This window comes from Homalodisca vitripennis, chromosome 4, assembly GCF_021130785.1.
Source record: "Homalodisca vitripennis isolate AUS2020 chromosome 4, UT_GWSS_2.1, whole genome shotgun sequence".
Classification (NCBI taxonomy): Eukaryota; Metazoa; Arthropoda; class Insecta; order Hemiptera; family Cicadellidae; genus Homalodisca; species Homalodisca vitripennis.
Window position 1 is genome coordinate 77,579,999 of NC_060210.1, and position 23,296 is coordinate 77,603,294.

General features: G+C 32.0%; 2 protein-coding genes across 2 annotated transcripts in view; one reads left to right on the plus strand and one right to left on the minus strand.

The window, feature by feature from the left end:
* Positions 1–3,175, plus strand: part of LOC124361067 — a 64,243-nt gene extending 61,068 nt beyond the window's left edge. The window contains exons 2-3 of the mRNA XM_046815100.1: positions 1,860–2,092; positions 2,145–3,175. Coding sequence (XP_046671056.1) covers positions 1,860–2,092; positions 2,145–3,175 — 1,264 coding nt within the window. The remainder of the gene's footprint in view (positions 1–1,859; positions 2,093–2,144) is intronic.
* Positions 1–23,296, minus strand: part of LOC124359568 (diuretic hormone 45) — a 283,362-nt gene that overhangs the window by 102,008 nt on the left and 158,058 nt on the right. The window lies entirely within an intron of this gene.

A 23,296-nucleotide genomic window follows, 5' to 3' on the forward strand; every position in this document is an offset into this window, starting at 1 on the left:
GATCGAGATTGGAGAGTGTATCCATATTTTGAAATCCAATTCATGTCACACACCAAGAAGCTTTGGGGGGAATTCAAAAACGCTTCCTAAGATTTGTGACATCAAGATACAAGATACGTCTTAAAGATCTACGTACGTAGATCAAGATACGTCTTTTGTACGTCTTAAGATTAAGTACAAAAGTTAATTATGTATATATAAATATATATATATATATATATATATATATATATATATATACAATAATGTATTCTTATGAGTCAGAGCTGATATCTGGGACTAGTAATGTGTTAATTTGTACTGAGTGCTGTGAGATTTCTTCTGGAATTATTTTTAGTTTACTAATTTTTGGTCGGTTGCATTTAGAAGAGTTTTTGGTGACTACACCGTCACGACATTCAAATCTCTCACCACTGTCAACTAGCTATATGAGCTGACAGATAAGTAACGTCATAGGTCAGAAAATTGTTGGTAGTTGAGGTAACGGAGGCATGTGGTCGAGAAAGGCAGAAGAAGCGTGGTGCGTGCCCGGGGTGTTTGTATCGTGACAATCAGGCTGCGCATCGGACTACTGTAGCATTTATAATTATTTATCCTTACATTGTGTTATTTATAAATACGTATTTTGCTGTACTGTAGATAGCGGGGGTAGGGTTATGGAACCGACTGTGCGATTTTCAGTTATTTTAAAAACATTTGAATTGTGTAATATGTAGGTAGGTTTGTTACTTGCAGTGGTAGGGCTATGACGTCTCTACAAATTATATAACAGAATATTTGGAAAATAGTTTATGTTAGGAAACCCTTTATAATAATTTAGTAAATATATGCATGAAGGCGGTCAGTCACTCGGCAAAGTGACTGGGCACTGTAGTAGTAAATTACTCGTATCTCTGTAAATTTACAGACGGAGGGACCATCGCTTCAAAGTGAAATTCCACATATAAATTATACTAAAATGGTATATAAAACGTTATTTTTCGTGCAATTGGACAACGCCTAATTGATCAAACCTACAGGGTAATATTTCATGACGAACTAGTGAATTTATTGACAATTTGAGGTTAACGCCCTTAATACAAACATGTATCGGATAGTTGTGTGTAGTTTTAAGTGATCAGAGTGATACGACAAACATTATGTCTAGGCTACAGTGATGATAATGAGACACATTTATTGCGTTTAAATACTGTAAACTAAAAAGTCATTTAACAAGTCACGACATGACAAAACATGGTTTTATAATAAATTATTATACTTGGATTACATAACTGTACGCTATTATTAATTTTTATCCTTATGACCGTTTACCACCACTAACACTGACACGCTTTCAATAAATGAGGTGTAATATTATGTGGACTGTTAATATACGAGTCGTGAAATATTTCTTGCGACATTAAAAAGTTCTGAATAGCTACATTTTTTTTTTTTATTTCCAAATTTTAGTTTTTCATTTGTATCTGTCATTTTTCCCAACTCACTGAGGCCTTAAGAACAATATTAAATTTTACATACTTATTTAATTAATTTTTTCCGACAAAGGTCTTTCACTTCTTTTGGAATTACAATTCAACGATGCGATTGTTCAAAAAGTTTAGAGTTTATAATTTATGTTTTATGTCGATTTAAATGAATGGTGTGTTTAAGTTTGAAGCATTGCCCACTATAAACCAGAGATGATGCCGGTAAACCAAACGTCAACTCTAGGACGGAACTTGTTAACAGCCCTGTACATTAGTGACAGAGGAGGACAAGTCACGTAGTACTCTAGGTACTTTACTGTAAGTTATAGTTCTCCAAATATATTCATAACACGATTTATTATATGTACAAGTACGACCTGACGATGTCGCTAGCGCACGTACAGTCAATACTACATCTACATCTAACCTTCTGCTACTGGCCATCGCAAGTGCACGTATACTCAACACTACATCTACATCTAACCTTCTGTTACTGGCCATCGCTAGTGCACGTATAGTCAACACTACATCTACATCTAACCTTCTGCTACTGGCCATCGCAAGTGCATGTATACTCAACACTACATCTACATCTAACCTTCTGTTACTGGCCATCGCTAGTGCACGTATAGTCAACACTACATCTACATCTAACCTTCTGCTACTGGCCATCGCAAGTGCACGTATACTCAACACTACATCTACATCTAAACCTTCTGTTACTGGCCATCGCTAGTGCACGTATAGTCAACACTACATCTACATCTAACCTTCTGCTACTGGCCATCTCTAGTGCACGTATACTCAACACTACATCTACATCTAATCTTCTGTTACTGGCCATCGCTAGTGCACGTATACTCAACACTACATCTACATCTAACCTTCTGTTACTGGCCATCGCTAGTGCACGTATAGTCAACACTACATCTACATCTAACCTTCTGCTACTGGCCATCTCTAGTGCACGTATAGTCAACACTACATCTACATCTAACCTTCTGTTACTGGCCATCGCTAGCGCACGTATAGTCAATACTACATCTACATCTAACCTTCTGCTACTGGCCATCTCTAGTGCACGTATAGTCAACACTACATCTACATCTAACCTTCTGTTACTGGCCATCGCTAGTGCACGTATAGTCAACACTACATCTACATCTAACCTTCTGTTACTGGCCATAGCTAGTGCACGTATAGTCAACACTACATCTACATCTAACCTTCTGTTACTGGCCATCGCTAGCGCACGTATAGTCAATACTACATCTACATCTAACCTTCTGCTACTGGCCATCTCTAGCGCACGTATAGTCAACACTACATCTACATCTAACCTTCTGCTACTGGCCATCGCTAGTGCACGTATAGTCAACACTACATCTACATCTAACCTTCTGTTACTGGCCATCGCTAGTGCACGTATAGTCAACACTACATCTACATCTAACCTTCTGCTACTGGCCATCTCTAGTGCACGTATAGTCAACACTACATCTACATCTAACCTTCTGTTACTGGCCATCGCTAGTGCACGTATAGTCAACACTACATCTACATCTAACCTTCTGTTACTGGCCATCATTAGTGCACGTACATCAATACTACGTCAATATAGGGTGAAAAAAGTTCCGCACGGGCTTGATAATTCAAGAATGAATCCTGGTATAGCAATGGAACCCTGTACATCCCTACTGCGGCTATAAATGTACTTTATGACGTAACTATCATATTTTAGGCATGTCAGGGGGATGGCCCGCAAGGAGTCAGAAGTAAATCTTAAATGAGAGCATAGATCTTTATTAGTAGAGTACAATGCCACAAATCTGTCCTCAAAGGGTTCACTCTTTAAAAAATTATGCTGGTTTAGTATGAAACATTAAAAATATAGGTCCTGTTCTAGATGGTTTAATATTCTTGTCTTGGCTCAAGTTGTGAAAGTGAAACTTAGTAAATAAATACTGGGCTTAGGAAATAGTTTTAAAGGTAGTTAGTGACTCTTCACATCCAATGGAGGATGGTCTATGGTCTACAAGGAGTTCGGAAAAAACTAACGTGAGCATAGCTTAAGATGTACATTGTTTTAAAGTGTAAAGTGTAGCATCTATTCCAGTGTTTCGGAAACTCACACACAACAGCTCAAAATTCGACCACTACCTCGTCCGATCTCTCCAGTCACAAACAACCACCTATCCTACCATTGCGTATGGCGTATATCCGTTGCTATAGATACCCCCTTTAACAACTCTCCCGTCAAAATCACAGCATAACTGGTTAAATGTGAGATCCGGTCTGTTGATAGTCCGGCCCCTTGACAGCATCCTATAAATTTATATTACGAGATTTGTCTATGAGAAAGGTTTTCAGTTTTAGTTCAGTAAAAATTTACATTCATTGATTAATTTAAGTCTGAGCGCTTAGTCAAATGCTGGATCTCCTAAAATAAATGTAAATTGAACTGTTACAACTATAGTTTAAAAATATATTCATACAAACTCTTTAGTTCTCAATGTTAAAAATGAATTTGAATAATATCTACACTTATTTATACTTGCCAAAGACAGTTTACAAATCATGTTAGTGCTTATAGAAAAAGGTATTACATGATTTTTTCCAAGCGCAAAATTTAAATATTTCTAGAGATAGCAATTGTGATATATCCATATATTAAATAATAGGACATTTCCTTATGTATTTCCAAATTGCATACTGTAAAATTATATTACATCATAATATTGGAATGTTTCATTGTGGTATTATAAAGAACAGAACTACTGTATACTCAACATGTCATTTCATGATGTGTTGGACTGTTCTGCCAAGGGCGCCTTTGATGCTTCAGTCTCGATATATGTTGGTACTACTGTAATGCTAGCCTTTGTAATCCTCGCATATATTTCTGCCAAATAATGTTCACTATTTGCGTCACTCGTATAGGATTCAACACATGGATATCTTTATTGTAAATATCTAAATACTGAGTTGTAACCTTCCACGAGAAATGTGTGGTAAAGCAGATTATTATTGGTATAACGTTTGAAGATATTTTGTGTTAAATATACATAAACACTCCGAGAGTCAGAATATTAGTTTCAACAATTTTTAGTCTTTTACATTTTTTCTAACTCTGTAGCAACTTTCTTAGTTTCCAAGGCGTTACAGAATAATGCGTTTCTAATGTTGTTTTGATGAGCAGAGGATACCTCAGTGAACCTGTTAATCTTTCTCCAAAACTCTTAAGGAACTATTTGACATACACATAATTTCTAATTTATGATGGTTCTGAGCTTATTTCGTAACCATCGTTTCAATAAGGGCTAAAAACTATTGATGTAGTGTTTCATTTAAAACTGCTAGAAATTGATAAGTATACTAAATATGTGTTTTAAAAATAGAACAAATATAAATTGGAATAATTAAAACATACATAAAACGTTGAAAGTAAAAAATTTAGCTTGGATATAACAGCCTGTTGAGGTTTTATAGTGCCTGTTATAGTGAGGTACAGTGATATGTAGAGCTGATAATGTCTCTAAATTAACATCCTAATCGCAGGAGTGACGTTATAAGAAGAGTGCAACGAGACGAAATTTGGGTTTGAAGTTTGGGAATTCTTGCAAAAATCTATCATATCAATGGGGTGTGGAGGTATACATCACTGTCTAACAAAACATAAGTTCGTATATATTATTTTTACTTGCACGAATATTATTATCCTTTGTCCATTAAATATATTAGGTTATATATATATATATATATATATATATATATATATATATATATATATATATATATATATAACATAAATCTACATATATACATTAAAAGATTACAATAGTTCAATACAATAAGTGTCACAATTTCCCAACCTTTTAAAGTATGTCTTCCTTTTCCTGTACTTTGAGGTAGGTATAATATTATATTTTACTCACAAGAACGTGTGATATATTATCTGAGCATTTAAAAATGAGGGCATTCACTAACGAATTATTGTTTAGTATATCCCTATATAATTTTATTGTGGTGGAAAACCATTCTTCGTATATATTCTTGGCATTTGAAAAGTCAGGCGATTCATAACAAATTCAGATTTTCCTTGTGATTGATAGATATAATGCAAATTAGTATAATAAAGGCTAATTGATCTGCACTAAGATCCAGCAGTTCCTTCTTACAATTTTCAGAATGTTTAACTGTTCCTTCTGATTTACTTTAATTTGCAAATGACATTTTTGCTTTTGTCAAACTGAGCGAACAGTGTTGCTTTAATAGCTTCACTTTAAAACTGAAGTCTTGCCGAGGAGGATAATGAGACTGTGTCAGGTGTCAGGAAGTTCGTGAATAACAAATTAACGAATTATATTCATATTTTGTTAGTATACATTTTTCCAGTACTTGAAATACAAATGTATATATATATATATATATATATATATATATATATATAAAATACTGTTAAATAGTAATTTTAAAGATCATTAATTGTAAACGGTTTAAAATTAAAATGGTTTTAACCTTTTGTAATATAAACTGTGACTGAATGAAATTTGTTTGCACACATATGTGAACAGTATAATTAAATACGATGGACAGTTAATTAACCTTGAATGTTGCAAAATCTTGTAACCTCCTGATTTAAATCGGGGCAATATGTTGCATACAGTATTTATATGTGAAGGTTTAACTTGTATAAGAATTAAAGAATCCATCCCGAAGATTTAGATCTCTTCTGTAGGTAATAATAAATAAAGCCAAAACAAGTATCTCACAAAGGTGCATTTTGTTCCGGACGGTTTATAATTGGACAAGCTCAATAATGTAAAAGGTTCATTACCACCTTTTAATAGAGAGCAAAAGATAAATTTATAATGCACCTGGAACACCGTGTCAACTCTGCCTAAGGCAGCTCAGTTTAACTAGTAATATTTTTCTCAATTTATGCACATTTTTTTCTAGTCTGGAATTAAAATTTTGAAGTTTTACTAACATTTTTATTGCAAAAGTAATGTTTTAATGTGCAAGTTACGTAGACATATTATTATTATTTTCAAGATGTGCATGTCACCGTAAATAATTCTTGAAGAGTTTATGTAGCATTTGCTATATTGGCAAATTAAAATCGAATTAATAAACAACTATGTAAGAAAATATTTTAGAATATAAGTAGGTTTGTTAAATATAAGAAAATTAAATATATAATTCCCCAAGAAGGGTTAGTGAAGGTAGGGAAATAGTACAGAAAGACAGCAGGTTGTCTGGAAATCGACTGCGATAACTGGTTACTATAGAAATAGTACAGTTGACAATTTTCTCTAGCTTTGAGATTGGATAGTCGGAGGCCAATCAAGAGCATGGATATTGACGTTATTTAGGTTACGGAAGGGGCGGTATATAATCTCCGATTCACGGATTTTGCAGTATTCGGCTATTATTTTAGTGGTGCATCGGTTCTTTCTTTTTTCCAACCATTCAGCTTGGGATTTTGCATAAGCAGAAATTTTATATTCGAATTACGAGTTTTGTAACGGAAGTTTGTTTGGCAACAAATGTTAACTCTCTTTTACAGAGGGTATTTTGTATTACACTGATACACCTGCGTTAAGAAAAAATAGAGCATACTAAAATGTTAACGCAACATTGACAGATAATACAAGCTAAGACAAGATTTTTTCAAGTAAGGTTTATAATTTGAATCTGTGCCAAGTGTAACAGGAAGTGATACACGTAGTACGAAGAATTTTCAGCAAAGTCCTAATTTAGTTTTATTTAGCTTCGCTTAAAAAAGTACATGTTTGCTTTATTTTTTAGTTAAACTAGAACATTTTGCTTTATTTGAACTTCGCAATAGAGTTTAATTTTTAGTTCGCTTTTTTATTTTGAGTCAAGAAGTTAACTTTAAATTAATATATTTCATTTAAAAATAAAAAAAAATCCTTGAGAAAAAGTGGCAAGAGATGTGTAATCAATTAGGGATTACATTGGTCTAACACTAGATCAAGGGACCTGTTTGGACGTCTTCATCATGCTACTAACTACGAGATGAACTCCACGATTAACCGAATGCAGAGACTTGGGAATCTTGTTGTTGGGGACGTTGACTTCTTTCATGATGGCATTGCCTCCTTTACAAGAACTTCCTTGGCCATCCTAGAACAGCGTTACCCTCCTTAACGCATTTTCGTAACATAGCATGTTGTTATTTATTAATTTATTTTGTAAAAAATATTTCATTATTATAGATATTTATTTTTCCAATATTGTTATGATATTGCTTCATTTTTAAGCTGTTGTTATGTTATTGTTATCAAATTATTTATTATTAAGTTAAAAATGTTCTAATTATTTACTGGTGTTATTGCTATTTATATTTTTTATTTTAAATCGTTGTTATTTTATTATTTATTAATATAATGTTGTTATATATTATTTATTATTATATTGTTGTTATATATTATTTATTTTTAATATGTTGTTGATATGTCATTATTATTACGTTGTCTGCATTTAAATTATTATTACTATGGTATTAGTTCAAATTATTCTTGTACTATAATCATAATTATTTTGAAGTTCTTACTATTGATTATTCTATTCAACTTTTTCTACCAATTTGTGCAATTTTTGTATGTAATGGGTTTACCGTGAATGAATGAATAAATAAATAAATCTAAATATTTGGAATATTGGATAAAGATTTTATTGAACGTCAATATAATTTGCAAGTTTTATGAACTGTTGCTTAAGGGGAGCACTTCGCCCTATCTTCGTAATGTTAACATAGGTACACTTATCCTCAAGAACTACTTGAGGTATCTTCATAATTCTTTTTTTCATTTAAAGAGGCTTTCTAGGGGAACACGTGGGAACCAAAAAAAAAAATTTTTTTGGCATATACCCTAAAAGTTATATATTTTTGTTTTAACGCTTGTCAAAAACCTATATAAATATGTGTATATGTATGTATATAAATATTGAACTCAGTGAAATGTGATGTTTTTAGTGGTTCCACATATGTAAAACAGTGCTACAAACATACAAAAAAAATTTCATATTCCTACCATTTGTAGTTTTTTGAGAAAAAATGTACTTTTTGTATTGAAAAACCGCAAACTTTTCGGAAAAACACAAAAAACGGAAAAAAAAATACTGCTTTATTACCTTTTTCAGTAAATTCCAGGTGCATAGGCTGGCTGATCACTCCTTCCTGCTCCTCATATTCATCCTCCAGACTTCTTTTTAGTAAGTTTTTCTTCTGTCTAATTTTTTTCTCTATATCTTCTTGAGCTTTCTCTGCCTTCCAAATTCGCCGCCGGTCAAGCTTTTTTCATTGCTGTAATAAAATGCTGCCCTGGGTGACACTCCTATTTCTTGAAATACTTTGCATTTGCCCAATGTAGCCATCATTAAAAGCTGTAACAGCTTCATATATGCCAAAATTTCAAAGTTTTAATCTCCACAAATGTTTCTTTTAGGTATGTAGGTTCCCAAATGACATTGTTGAGGGACTCATTGGGATTTTGAGTTTTTTTCCCTTAGTACATTTGCCCAGTAGAGTTGGATTGGCTAGATCTTGAAAAATAGGTTTAATAAATGTCATTAGGTTTTCAGGCAAGTGAAAATGGCTGCCATGATCATAGTTTTCATTGGATTTTACGGCTTTGCGTACTTACACCAGGTTTCTTCATCATCTGGACATAGTCCATGTTGAGGCCTTTCATTAGAAGACATCACATGGAAAAAAACTCTGCCCAAATGGCTTTTTTTCATGTCTTCAACAGAGTTTTGTGTTGCGTCTAATTGCCAATCCGTAGTATTTTTGGAGCTGAATAATGGCAGAATCTGTTAGCTTGTTCTTGCCGCCAAGTCGTGAGCCGTCAGGGAGTGTTTTTAGTCTTAGCTTTTAGATTTTTTAATCTCGATCCCATCCGTTTCTGGACATGGCCTATGCATTCTATCTTTGTTTATGGCAGTATCACCATAGGGCTTGGCTTCGCATACACTGGAGTAACGCCTTGCTGTCTCCATCACCAAGGTATTCAAGGTAACGAGCCTCATACAATGCCTGCGAGCGCTGAAAAATTGCGACTGCTCCAGCAACTTCCATGGCTCCACTAGAACCTTCAAAGTTTGCGATACAGCCATCACCATGCGTGGTTGTTTAGTCTATTAGTGCATCTGCAATATTTAGATAAAATCTCGATGTCTAGGACCTTACCGGTTTGATAAAGATGTCCACTGATACCACTCCCAATTTTAGTGAAAGGTGACCCCCGCTTCTGCCATGAGCCATCAGCAGCTATAGCGAGGTCTCTGCAAACCATCATTATCCGATACAGCTTCTTGCACAGCACTTTGCATTGACTTCTTACACACTAACTCAGCAATTGAACCAAGTAATGCTCATGTTCATGATATCTCAAAGGCGGAGGTGTAAGATTCATAAAAGCGCAAATTTTCCTCCGCAGCCACTCTAAACCTTTGCCTATGTTAGCATAGCAATAAACCAAACGAAGATTTAGGTCATAAACATGTGTTAGGCCTATCAGACTTTGCTTCATTCTGATTAGTGTTAGGCCTGACTAATTCAGAGTTTGTCACAGTAATAGTGTTTTCACAATCAGAACAGCTGACTATAATTTTTGATGCTAGGCTACAATGTGGTTTTACTTTGTAAACAAGTTGGCCATGGCAATTTTTTACACACTGAAAACGTTACTAAGAGCCTCATTCAACAATCCTATATTAACTATACAGTTTTCAGACTCATCATTTTCATTCAATTGGTACTGTTTCAAAAAAAGGACTGACCTTCTTAGAAGATGCACTTTGAGGTCTTGGCCTATCCACATTTGGAGTATTGGTACCTCGATTGTTACTTGATCCTGAGAAACTAGGCCTAGGACTAGTTGGAGGGTTATGTTGATTTCCTTTGAAAACGCGTTTCTTGAAAGCAGGCTTTGAACGTGGCATTATAAAATTCACTACACTTATAACAAAAAATACTCAGAACTCTCCACTAAAAACTCAACAAAAAACCATAATCATTTACGTAATTTTCACTCTCTAAAAACAGAAAATGTCAGTAACCAAAACATGTATGCTACCTAGGTTATAAGCAATGGTTATAAAACAGATGTTTTTGTTGGTTAGTGTAAGTTGTTGACATAACAAACTGTCAACTGCCAACCAAATCATTGAACATGACTGCAACGAAGTAGTACTATAACAGCACCATTCAAAGTGTGACTGCTACAGGCCCGAAACTGCCTGCAGGCCTATTTAAAAAAAAAATATTTCGGACACTTCTAGTCATCATAAAAAAAATTTAATACCACCATTGTTATCGGGAAATTCCAAACTTTAATAAAAAAAAAAAAAAAAAAAATTTGTAATTTTTGAGATTTTTTACGAAGTGCTCCCCTTAATAAACAATTTTAAGGTAATGCAAGAAAATATATGTATCTCCTATGTATCTTCACCAACAACCATTATTAAATAAGTTTAAAACTGAAAACAGAAGTGAAGATAAACTAATCAAACAAGTATATAAATACACTTTAGAAGTGTCAATGAAGTACTTACGATTTATTGTTAGTACATATCGAAATCCAAATTCCAAATATAATAAAAACATCACAGTTTATTCAAAAACAGGACAATTAGTACATATTTGTCAGCCATTACTAAGATTCCACAAAGCCTACATTATTATTTCAGTTTCTAAGTCTTGCCATCTCTTGAGTTGTTATGAAACTTAAGTTGAACTATTTACATGTTCTTAATGTAAGCTATTTAATGTTCCGGATTTGTAAGTTGTGATAATATTCAAATTTTATTACTAAATAGTAGGCATACCGGTAATAGGCTATTCATCACATGGAGTACTTGTTGTGCCTATCACAAAAGAAAGTATATACGGAATCTGTCATGTAGGAAATGAAAGAGCTCTTATATATAGTGAACTGTGCTAAAGATAAACGTTTATTTTGCAATTTGAATGCAAATCCATCACAGCTGCTTCACCGCCACGCTCGTCACGGGGCTTTAATCCGGTTTTCGTATACGCAGACCAAATAGTTGGATGCCACCGGTGTTTTACACAGAAATATCCAAAAAATGTTAGTCCCTGCTTTTAAATTTTATTAAAATCACTAACTTTAGCTTCACAAATTTATCTTTACTTGATTATTAAAATACTGTTAAATAATAGAATGAAGTAGTGAAACTTAATTGAAAAGAAACATATTGCTTTTGTACCTATAAAATAAGAACAATTTCAAAATTCAAGAGCTTTTGTAACATTAATTAATTTATTCACGTCTATACTCTCGAATTGATTGAACACAATCAATAAGTATCAAATGTGGGCGAAGTAGAGCAAACACAGAGCCACACTTGTTCATAAACTTCTTGTGTAATAATTATACCAGTTCATTTATGTAATCAACTGGTTGTCTGTTATCCACTTGACGCTATTAGTAGATATAAAACCAAACACCGAAGTGGGTTTGAGTTTAACTTGTAGCTCAGTTTGGGTTACTTTATTTTATGATATATAATTTGTATTGATGAGATAATGCAATATTAGCAATTCGAGCTCTGATAGCTACTATGTAGTTCACCGCTCAGAGTTTGACAGAAAGATTCAATATTCAAGAAGGTTGCACGGGGACGACAGGGAGGATAGCCGAAGGCAAAGAATTTGTAGATGAGATAATGCAATATTGGCAAGTCGAGCTCTGATAGCTACTTTGTAGTTCACCGCTCAAAGTTTGACAGGAAGGTTCAATATTAAAAAAGGTTGCACGGGGACGACAGGGAGGATAGCCGAAGGCAAAGAATTTGTAGATGAGATAATGGAATATTAGCAAGTCGAGCTCCTAGCTACCGCTTTCACCACTCTTCTTTGTATTCTGGTAAAGTAATAGATCTTGTTAGGATTTAAAAATAAATTAGAAACAGCATGAGAAACCCATCCTATTCGTCACTAGTGGCCCACCACTTCCTATTCAACCTTCATATGATTTCTGTTATTATTAATATTTATACATTCTTATATAACTTTTTTAAATTTACTTTATATCAAGTTGAGAAAGGTTTGGTATACATAACATTTTGGATGTGTAATATTTTTTAGCATGGAGAATATTACAAAATTTGTTTGGATAAATCACCTACAATTACTTTTAAGAACTATGCAGAGATATAATACTGAGAGCTATATTGGTTTTTCCCAATAGCCAAGACGTTTGAAGACCACTATTTAAAAAAATTGGTATGTAACGTCTCATGTCTAAGAAATTCTCTAAGATACCATGCATAGACAAATAAAGAAACCAACAAATTCCAATCACCTGACTGTACCTAGCTATACAAGCTAAACATGCGATCTGATTTGTTTTAGTTTTAGTATTTAAGACCACTGGATTAAAATTTAGGTAGAAGAATATTACGTATACATTCATTTTACTTTTACCTGGTATGCGTTCACCATTTTTCTATGTGTAAGTTTTATGCCACACTTAAGGTCTACAGATTAAATGTTTTTCTATATATCTTGCCATATAATACATTACAATTATTTGATCATGAAATTAAGTTTCATAACAGAGTGTTTAAATATTTAAACATCCGATATATTAGGGAGAGTAATACAACTCAAGAGTGTATTAAAATCAAATATTGTAACCTACTTTTAATATTGACTTTCCACTTCATATTATCTGTTTGCTCCATGAATAACTTACATGTTCGATTCTGATTTAGTTGGACTTAGTTTATTTTCAAATTCATTTATTCACCTATTATCTCATAGTGCCATCATATTTACACATAATGTAAAGATATTCGCTAACGCTCAGCCAAATCTCATGCAGTGACATGTACCATCATCGAACTCAGTATAACAATGAAACTTAGTTCAATTTCAAGCCTATTATGTAATTTTTGTTTTCGAGAGCGTAAAGACAAAGAGAAAAGAATTTTTCATCCCCTCTAGTGACAAGCGTTACCAATTAACTAATAACAACAATGACACAAACTACCAATAACTCTGTCAGTTACAAAAAAGACAGTTTAAAGGGCTAAACTACACGGTCCTTCAAATAATCGAGTGATAGACTTCACTTCACTGACGCTCAGCCAATAAATAACAAATATCGCACAGTGTGCGTTCCAGAGGAGAAAATTTATTGGTTTACACGAATAATTAAAAATTTCGAAAGTTTTCTAATAAATATTACTATACATAATACTGAAAGAATGTCTTAGTATAATTAAGCCCAATTAATTATATATATTTTAACGTTTTAATCGTTGTGATAATTTTTATGCTAGATTAAAATCCAATTCTTATGATGATAGTTATTCTTATGATGAATACATACACTTGGTAAACACCAGCGGAATAATGCCAAATATACAGACTACGATGATCTACTAATCTTATGCTAAAACCATCTTCGATATGTATTTGCTTGTGTAGGCCATGTAAGACAACAGCTGACAACTAACATCATAAGACCTCGTCAGCATGCGTATCATGTTTACATTCAGCAAACTCAGCACCACCGAATTGTACGAACATACTAATGCGTGCATGTACTTTATGCTTACTTACCAATGCCAATGACAAATGTATGCAAAAAGTGTTGAAATCAATGTCACATTTATTTTATGGAGAGATTAAAGTTACGTTTGTTAACTCTAGTAAGAATTGAAATTCCTTTGAATTCAGTTCCTTTTCACTGAATTAAAAATACTAAATTTAAAGGTTTTACTCACTAAGACATAAATCTAATGTTACAAAGTTTATACAGAAAGTGCAGTCATATGTTACACATAAGTGTATAAGACTAAGCCTTCCCTCTATGTAAAAAGCAAGGAGTAAGCTACACCATGTTTCAAGTATTCGCTTAGGTTGTATGCAGATTTTTAAGTACATAGCACAACCAAACAGCGGACTTCATGTTGTTTACGTCTCATATTAAAGTGTCATATGATTGTTCGCATTTTGTTTACAAATTTATTTATTCTGCGATCTTCTCGTGGTCATCATGGCTACCCGTAAGACCAATGTAAGATGTTCACTAACGCTCAGCTAAATCCCTTGGATGGCATCGAACTCTATCTTGCTTATGTAGATAAGAAACCTAATGCAACATTTAAAGTCTGAAGTAGGTTAGTTCCTTCTCTAGATATCCGAAAAGACAGTTAGAAATTATTTTTTTTTTCAGCACCTCAAGAAAGCCTTTGCTAGCGAAAGTCTTTTAGCTAACGCTCAGCCAATGATGCAAATAACAATTAATTGGAAGAAACTACGAAGCCGCTTATGCATAACTAAAATAGGATAATCTAAATTAAAATAGCTAGAAGCTCTTTATATTTAAGTTTACTTCTAGAATTACATAAATATAAGGAATCCATTCTTTCGAATTATGTTAATAAAATATATTAGTAACTTTTTCAATTTTACGTTGTATTGGAATGTTTATAAATCGCAAATAATAGTAATAGTATTGTAAGCTCATGATATATATTTGTCACTCATGTTACTACGCCGATATTGGGATTAGTCAAAATATTATACCTGTTCATCTATTTGATTAGATAAGGTGAAATTGAAAACTATTACAGCACATAAAATATTATTCCCAGTTGTAGCTATCTTTTAATACAAACAAGACACTAAAGGTTTTACCGCTGATAAGCCCAGCTGAGACAACCCCTCCTGCCCCTCATCCCCCCACTCTACCCTCTCCCAGGGGAGCAATACTAGTTGATTCATCGTGTCATCTGATACTCTTCTGTCTTACATATTTTCAGACTCACTTTATTATCATTTTAAATTACCGTACTTAAAACACAACAAACAGCTAAGCCATAAATCACTTAAAGGTTTTTTATTTTCAGACGTGGTAGAAATCTGGAATCTGATCAATACATACCATATTTCTTAAACAAAACGAATTATAACATTGAAGAATCAATTTGTGCGGAGGCTCAAGTAAGTAATCGAGTAAGTAAGTTCAAATGAGGACGGACTGTTGGTTTTCGTCTTTAAATTAACATTGACAAACATGAGAACTACATAATTTAGAAACGTGTTTTAATACTCTACAAATATCCACTAAGAGCTTTTTTGTAGGAAATCCAAATATTATATGATAACACTCATTCGAGTTTTCTTAATTACCTCTGTTATATAATTTACATACTGAGAGAACAATACAAAATTGTGATATTACAAAACGATTTTAACATTAAATATTGAACAAGACCTATTTCAATAATTATTTAAATTATTTTTAAATATCAGTATTGTGAACTTATAAGATTTTCAGACACACAATCGTTCAGTGACAAAAGAAATCGTAACTTTACTTTTGAGATCTATAATCTGATTTCTTTCTCATGTTGCTAACTAAGTTGTTGGAAATAAATTATTATCAGCGGTGGCATGTTGCCTGTAGAGCTATTGAGTATTGTTTAGTTCGTTTTATAATAATTAGTGTTTTTATAACGAAATGCATGTTTTAGGAATTATATACAGTTGTTATGATTCCTGACTAACGCTTTGATATTTTTTAGGAAGAGGCCGATCTCCTTTTATTATTTAGGCCGTCCTCATGAGCTACCGGCCTGTAAAAGCACCTTATCAAACAGATTAAGGAGGGGAGCCTATACAGAACAAGGTCCATGGTAGTGATAAAAAGCGCTAAGGTTACAGATAGGATTTGAACCTGCACTTTCTCTAACTCGTCCAAAATTTCTATGTCTTAGACCACTTGCCCATCGACACTTACTATGTATATTTTATTTATTTCAACCTAAATCACAATGCATAAGTATGACTTGCTTATTTTATACTAGGTTGCAGATATGTGATAGCTTAGTTATTTACCCAAGGTATATAACAATATCATGCTACAGATTTCATAAAGTAGTGTTACTGATTTGTGTATCACTAAAAGTCGTATGTAAAAAAATCATGTAACCTAATCATATTTTAGTTGATTCCTTTAATCTCTTGTTAGAAACTAATGTTCTTAGAATAAAACAACTATAGAGATACTGCATATATATATATATATATAAATATATATACATAGTATATAGAAAACACCGTCATACAGTATTTAGGCCTACATAAAAATAATCCAGAAACCACTTAGTATAAAGTATAAACTAAAAGTATAATCTACTAAACAGAATCCATATTACGAGTATGTTTGACGATACGTTGCATTTAGAAGTAATTACCTTAAAACGTATACAGGTATAAGATATCATGTGATGCTTTAGGTAAGTTAAAAAAGACACACGTTAAATACGTTTGTTTCAGATTTTTGTATTGCATTTATTTCCACACACACGTATTAAAAATACTCCAATTTTAACCTCTAAAATATTTGTATGGGGATGTCGTACGAATAATTAATCAATTTAAAAATATATTTGTTTTCTATTATATGCTAGTACTGGAATAAAGTTTATAGTTCTAAGAATAATTAAAAAAGTAAAAACTAGAATATAAAAATACTTATAAAATATATTATTATTATTGTAACATAACTATTCAAAGATAAATTATAAGGAGGTTAGTTTATTTTACTTTCGCTCTGTTTTGTACAATGTATATAGTAATAATTCGTTCTAGAGTGATATATTTTTGAATTGTAAATTTTCAATGTAATAGCGTACAGTGTATTTGTTTGTCAACTAACAAGAAACAAGACTCTGATAGAAGTAAATCACGTATTAGTGAAGGAGGAAACAGTGCAATGATGACAAGAAAAACAGAGTTCTTGTCTGTCTGGTACACTCTGTGACCAGAGGATATTGCATCACGACCCTCGTTGCTGCTTGTTTGGTACTTTTAGAATTCAAAGTGTTGCAAAGGTCGTAGCTCAGCTACTTGGAAAAATGTACTTTTATTGAGGTGAAATAATGAACAAAATTTAATACTGCATACTTTTAATTTTTTAAACGTTTTTGTAGTTAAAACCAATACCAATTTTTTAATATGTTACCACAAGTATAAAAAACTAGAACCAAATGTTAAAAAAAATTGATTACTCTTTGACTACTTGTGAGAACTGCAGTTAAATTAATATTAACTTGTAGGTCGGGTTGTGAAAATAAAAAACCCAAGAAATCAAAACTAATTAGACCATACAATTAATAATTTTCCGGTCACATTAAGTAGGACCAAGAAAAAGAAAAATGTAATGATAAGAAAAAGATAACAATTACTTTAGTAACTAACAAAAACATTTTTTGGTAATAATACTTAAAGAAACAGTTCTATTGAAATATTTTATAAACTCTTAATAATATGAAATGACATTTTATTCAAACTCTTTGTTTTTCTTAAATGAAACATAAAACCAAAAAAGCTATTTAAAACATTGTTTGCAGTTTAGATCAATGTGGTCTTATTTTAAGCTGTTGTTTAGTAATTTATTAAAAATTTACTAAAATAATGTTAAGACAACTAACATTGAACACAACTATGATGTTACTGATATTTTTTAACTAAATTAAAATTACAATTACATTTTGGGATAATTTTAACAAATGTACTTTTAAATATATTTTAGGTTAATTCAGAATAAATAAATAGATAGCAAGCTATCGGCGAGCAATGTTATATTACCCAGAAATGGTCTCAGCTAGGTAATACTCTACTTTGTTTCAAACATTTTTATATTCAACTAAGAGAACATTGCGCAACGTTAGAACTATAACATCGATATGAAAGTATAAATTAATTTAAAGAAATTAGTGAAACAATTTAAGATTGCCGACTATTAGTACTATTATCAAAGTATCAGGAAAATTATTTTGTTTTTTATTTTCGTTGAGAGTGCTCGTATTTGAGTCGATGTCAAAGAACAGCTAAACCCCACCCTTATTCTAAGTAATTAATCCCAATTTATGTGAACAATATAACAATAAACATGTAGCAAGCTACCCTTGCGTTCCTTTCGTTTTAAGGCTCATTCTTATGTTTCTTTCGTTAAAATAACTTTTTAAGGAAAGGTCTTAAAGTTCTTCTTTTACTTGTTAGTAAATACGACTTAATATAAGCTGGTATGTTTAATTTATAATTATGAGTATTTTATTTTTAAAAGGCTACCATAAACAATTGTGAAATGATACCATTAGCCCATTACTCAATAAATTAGAGAGTAAATGTACATATTGACTCTTGCATTTAAAACCGCCAACACTATTTTGTTCCGCACATTTTACTCGCCAGTGATAAAATCGATTATAAACTACAAACAACATCAATAATAAAAACAAAACTGTCTAAATAATAAAAGTAATATTTAAAGAGCTCATATCATAACGCTAAAATAGCAAGTAATATTCAGAAATTTATGTTACAGCCCATGATATGCAAAGAGATTCTTTAAAGTGTTTTCTCAGAGACACTTCCTTTTATTACTTTACCTCTTTAAATGTTTATTTCATTCACAGTGTGGCTTGCACATATACATATACTTTTGCTATATCATATACATGTGAAAAACTTTAAAATGTTGTGTTTTAGTAGTTGGGACTTAAAACTTGCTGGAACACTTATTTACGAAAACATTTGCGTGTTGTGTAAGGAAAAGCTAAATAGTTGTTGTTCACCAACAATGCAATGATCAATATTCATAGTCATCATTACTTAACTGGATTATAAATATTTAAATACTGTTAAAGAAATCCTTGTCACAAAAGTAAGAAATAATCAGAAGTATTCAGAATTGTAATGGTAAATTCATTATAGATGTATCATTAAAATATTGGTGAAAATTGTTGAAGCTGATATGGTAAATTATTTGAAAGTTTTAAATTACTATTTAAATATGTTACGTAAGTAATGTTCTGATAAGATTATTGTAAAAGCGAACAACTTCACGTGAAATAAAAAAGATAAACTAAGATCCTGGGATTCATTCGTGCCGAACCTGATCCCAACACAATACACACAAACAACCTGCGATAAGCTGAGCACTAAAGTAGTTTTATAGGGTCCGCGTTGTTAAATGCTGATTCTAGAATACTGTAGCAAACATAATCTACGGCACCGACTTTGTAGAGTTGACGCGATGACGACGAATAACGTTGCATTTGTATTGACTTTAAATTATCCCAAAAACTACTTAATCACGTGTTTCTCCTTTTTTAAACATAAACATGTTTAAAAGTTGACACTTACTGTATGTATACATTTCTGTGACTCAAACGATGTTAGACTTTTATTCCTAGGTCGCGTATCTAAGAATAAAAGTAATATCCAGAACATTATATCCTTATCTCAGATGTTTATGACACTTAAACTTAAAAATAATTATCAATAATTAGTATTACGATTGTTATGAAACCAACTAGATGGTATTGGTTCACGAAGCGGGAAGGAGTCTCTACTAGTTTACATTTTTGTTTTTCTTGTCGCGGTAGTTCATACAGCGCTTTGGCTCTATAGAAATTTGTACCGAACTTGAATATTATTAATAACTTTGAGTACGATGTGATGACTGAGAATTGATAAGGCTCTCAGTAAAGCTAGCTAGTGTTTAACCCCTTAGCAGCTTAGTTTAACAACAAAAACACAGTAGTATGCGGAATTACAGCGATCATGGACATCCAACTAAACTCTATATACTTTAAACTCCGTGACGTAAAAAGACTGAACAGACGCATAATGCGTTTTATATTATAAAATACGTGATATTTGAAGAAAGAAATATCGGCATGAAGCATTCGCGACTGCAGGGGTTTTTATCTGATTTGGTTACAAATTTGTGGCGTTATGTTATGTTGCGTATTAAATATTTCAGGAACAGGGCAAATATTAGTTTAAGGCGACAGAAGCTTGTTGGCGTGGGAGTCGAGATGATCTACAGGCTGCTGGGATGGTCCTGTGTTATAAATGGCTGTCAAGGATAAGGACAAGGATATAAAGTGACCTGGCTGTGTAAATCAAGTTAGGATATAAGGTCGTTTCGGCGGCCAGTCACATTTTATTAGCTTTAGAAAGTTTTCTTCCTTATGTTATTTGAACCCTCTTTACACCCATACCACGTGAGTGACGGTGACACATTGCTGAAATAGTACTTTCGTTTAATCAATAGTTTTGACAATTATATCGTGTAAGTATAATATATAAGGTATCTATAAAATGTAATGAGTAAATATTGTAGTAAGGGTAATCATGAAAACAAAATAAATAATACGTGATAGAAGTTGATTATACTTGGTCAGAATTGAATTGTTCCTATTATTCTTATTATGGATAGGGAAAATAGTAAATTACTCTCTTGTGACCAATACTGTGTAATTTATATGTTACTGTAGCTAAACATATTAAGCGGTAAGTACATTTTTTTTGTAAATGTATAGCTTCATTTTATTCATAAAATCCTAGAATTCTAACTGGGTTCAGTTATTTTTCCTTTCTTTAAGTACTTTTGAAATCCATTAAACATTCGTTTTAGTAGCCATTAAAGGTTTTTGTTGCTTTAACAACTTCCTATATGTTGAAGAGCACGTACACAAAACGACAGACACGATTAATCGTAATGAGTGTAAATAATACCATTCATGTTGTGACACAGATTATAAAAGCCACATCTGAGACACCAAATACGTAACATTCATGTTGTGACACAGATTATAAAAGCCACATCTGAGACACCAAATACGTAACATTCATGTTACACAGTTATGAGAATGCCTTTAATGAGAATTAACAAGTCTTCAGAAGACTAAAGTGCATTCAAACATAGTTGTACGTAAGTAGTTTTAAAATTGCTAGTAAAATCACCGGTTTTAACAATATTTACAAGACAAAAAGCCTTTGTTTTACATATATTACTATCTACATTACGTGTCCTTCTGAGAATAATTATTGTTTGTTTAGTTATATTTTAAATAACATTAATTAACAGTGTTTTAATAACTAATATGAGACATATGTACAGTGGGGTATCGGGAATGAGATTCATCAGATAATAATGTTCGTTTGAAGGGAGGTTATTAAAGCAAACTAATGCAATAATATAAAAAATAATTTAAGTATTAGTTCAATGTATATAAAGAATTATTTACACTTTATGCAAATATCGGTTGATATTATTGAAGACATATTAATTTCAATTCCTATTTTTACATCTGTAGTAATATATTTTATTGACAAATTTGCAACAACACCATTTCATACCATCCCATTAATAAATACTTACCTGTTCAAGACTAGGAAAGGATAGGACTATTAATTTATAAGCAGTTAAAGCTTGAATTCTAAAATATTTACTTCCTATCATGTAGGGCAACAATCCGGGCTCATTTGAGACAACTTAGCTTGAGGAAAAAAAATAGTTTCACAGAAAAGAAGATTGCAAATCACTTAAAAAATTAAATTTTCTTTCAGAATGCACTAACAAGTAACACGCACCAACAACTAAAATATTTTATTGAATATTAGATTTCGGAAATAACTTATTATAAATGTTTTAAGCTGTAGAAAATAATATAATTGTGTTTATCAATAATATAATCTGAAAGTGTTTTAACATATTTTATACTTAAGAGCATATAGAACAACAATGATCTTGTCTGGTATGGTTAAGGTTATGTACTTTTTTTAAAATAATTTTTACTATCTGAAAGCACTTAGTAAATGTTTGCTGGAGTAATTAATAGATATATTATTGCGAAACTTCGCTTGCTATATTAGTTCCAAAGTGATCGCGCAAAGCGGTCATAAAGAGATTATAAATTGATTGCCAAACATATTTCGTAGTTTTATCCAATTTTACAACTAAATTTAACGGTTGATAGAATAAAAACTAACTAATTGTAACTTTTTCATCATTTGTTAGGCTTATAGCAACCAGCATGTCCGTTAAGTAGTTTGTTACTAAGACGTCTTATGAGGGTTTGGAGACAGTAAATAAACTTTATAGCTCCTAAAAGTAACACCTTCATATTGAACTTCATGACAGGCGGAAGAGCATTTCGTGAGGCTTTGAAAGTTTCAGTTACAACTTTAGAATTGCATGACGAGAGCAGGATCAGTCACCTCGTTTTACATCAAAGGATGAATATTCAGAGACATATCAATCGTTTCAGTGTGCTGATTCCATCTTGGAAAATTCTTAGTTTGGGTGAGAGCTAAGATTCCAAACTATAAAAAAAGTTATTAGATATGTTGCTTTGAAGATTTGAAAAATTAAATGTTCTCCCCTACTTGCACGAAAATCTCTTCTAGAGGTCTTGTACGAGTATAAACAAGTTATAAAGTTCACATCATTCTGAACATTCCAAAGATATAGTCTATCTTTTTTAACGATTGCTCCACAATTATTATGAATAAACTGAATGTTTTTAACATTGATTGTTTTCAACAAATGATTTTTTTTATTCTGAAAACAATAGTTTCAAAACCATGCATATTCCTAGTTAAGTAATAATAAGTAATAAAAACTCTTACTCAAAGTTCAGAAATAGTTCGGCTTGAGAGTAATTATCACTAGGAGGCCTGCCTATTTTTCTCCAGAATTTATACCTATAACATTTCACTCTACTCTACATTTCAATGACAACTTGGTGTAATAATAAGTGTTTCTGTAAAAATTCACAAAGGAAAGTGTGATAATCATTTACATTGCAAGAATCAGAGCAACTCTAGACAATTTATTATCAAAGCAAATTATAAACTCCGTAACCAGTATCTTTGTAATTAATTTAAAGTAAAGTAAATTTATGTCATATTTAAGAGAATGAATCACGCCAATTTTCGTTTATTTCAAGTATAATATTAAATT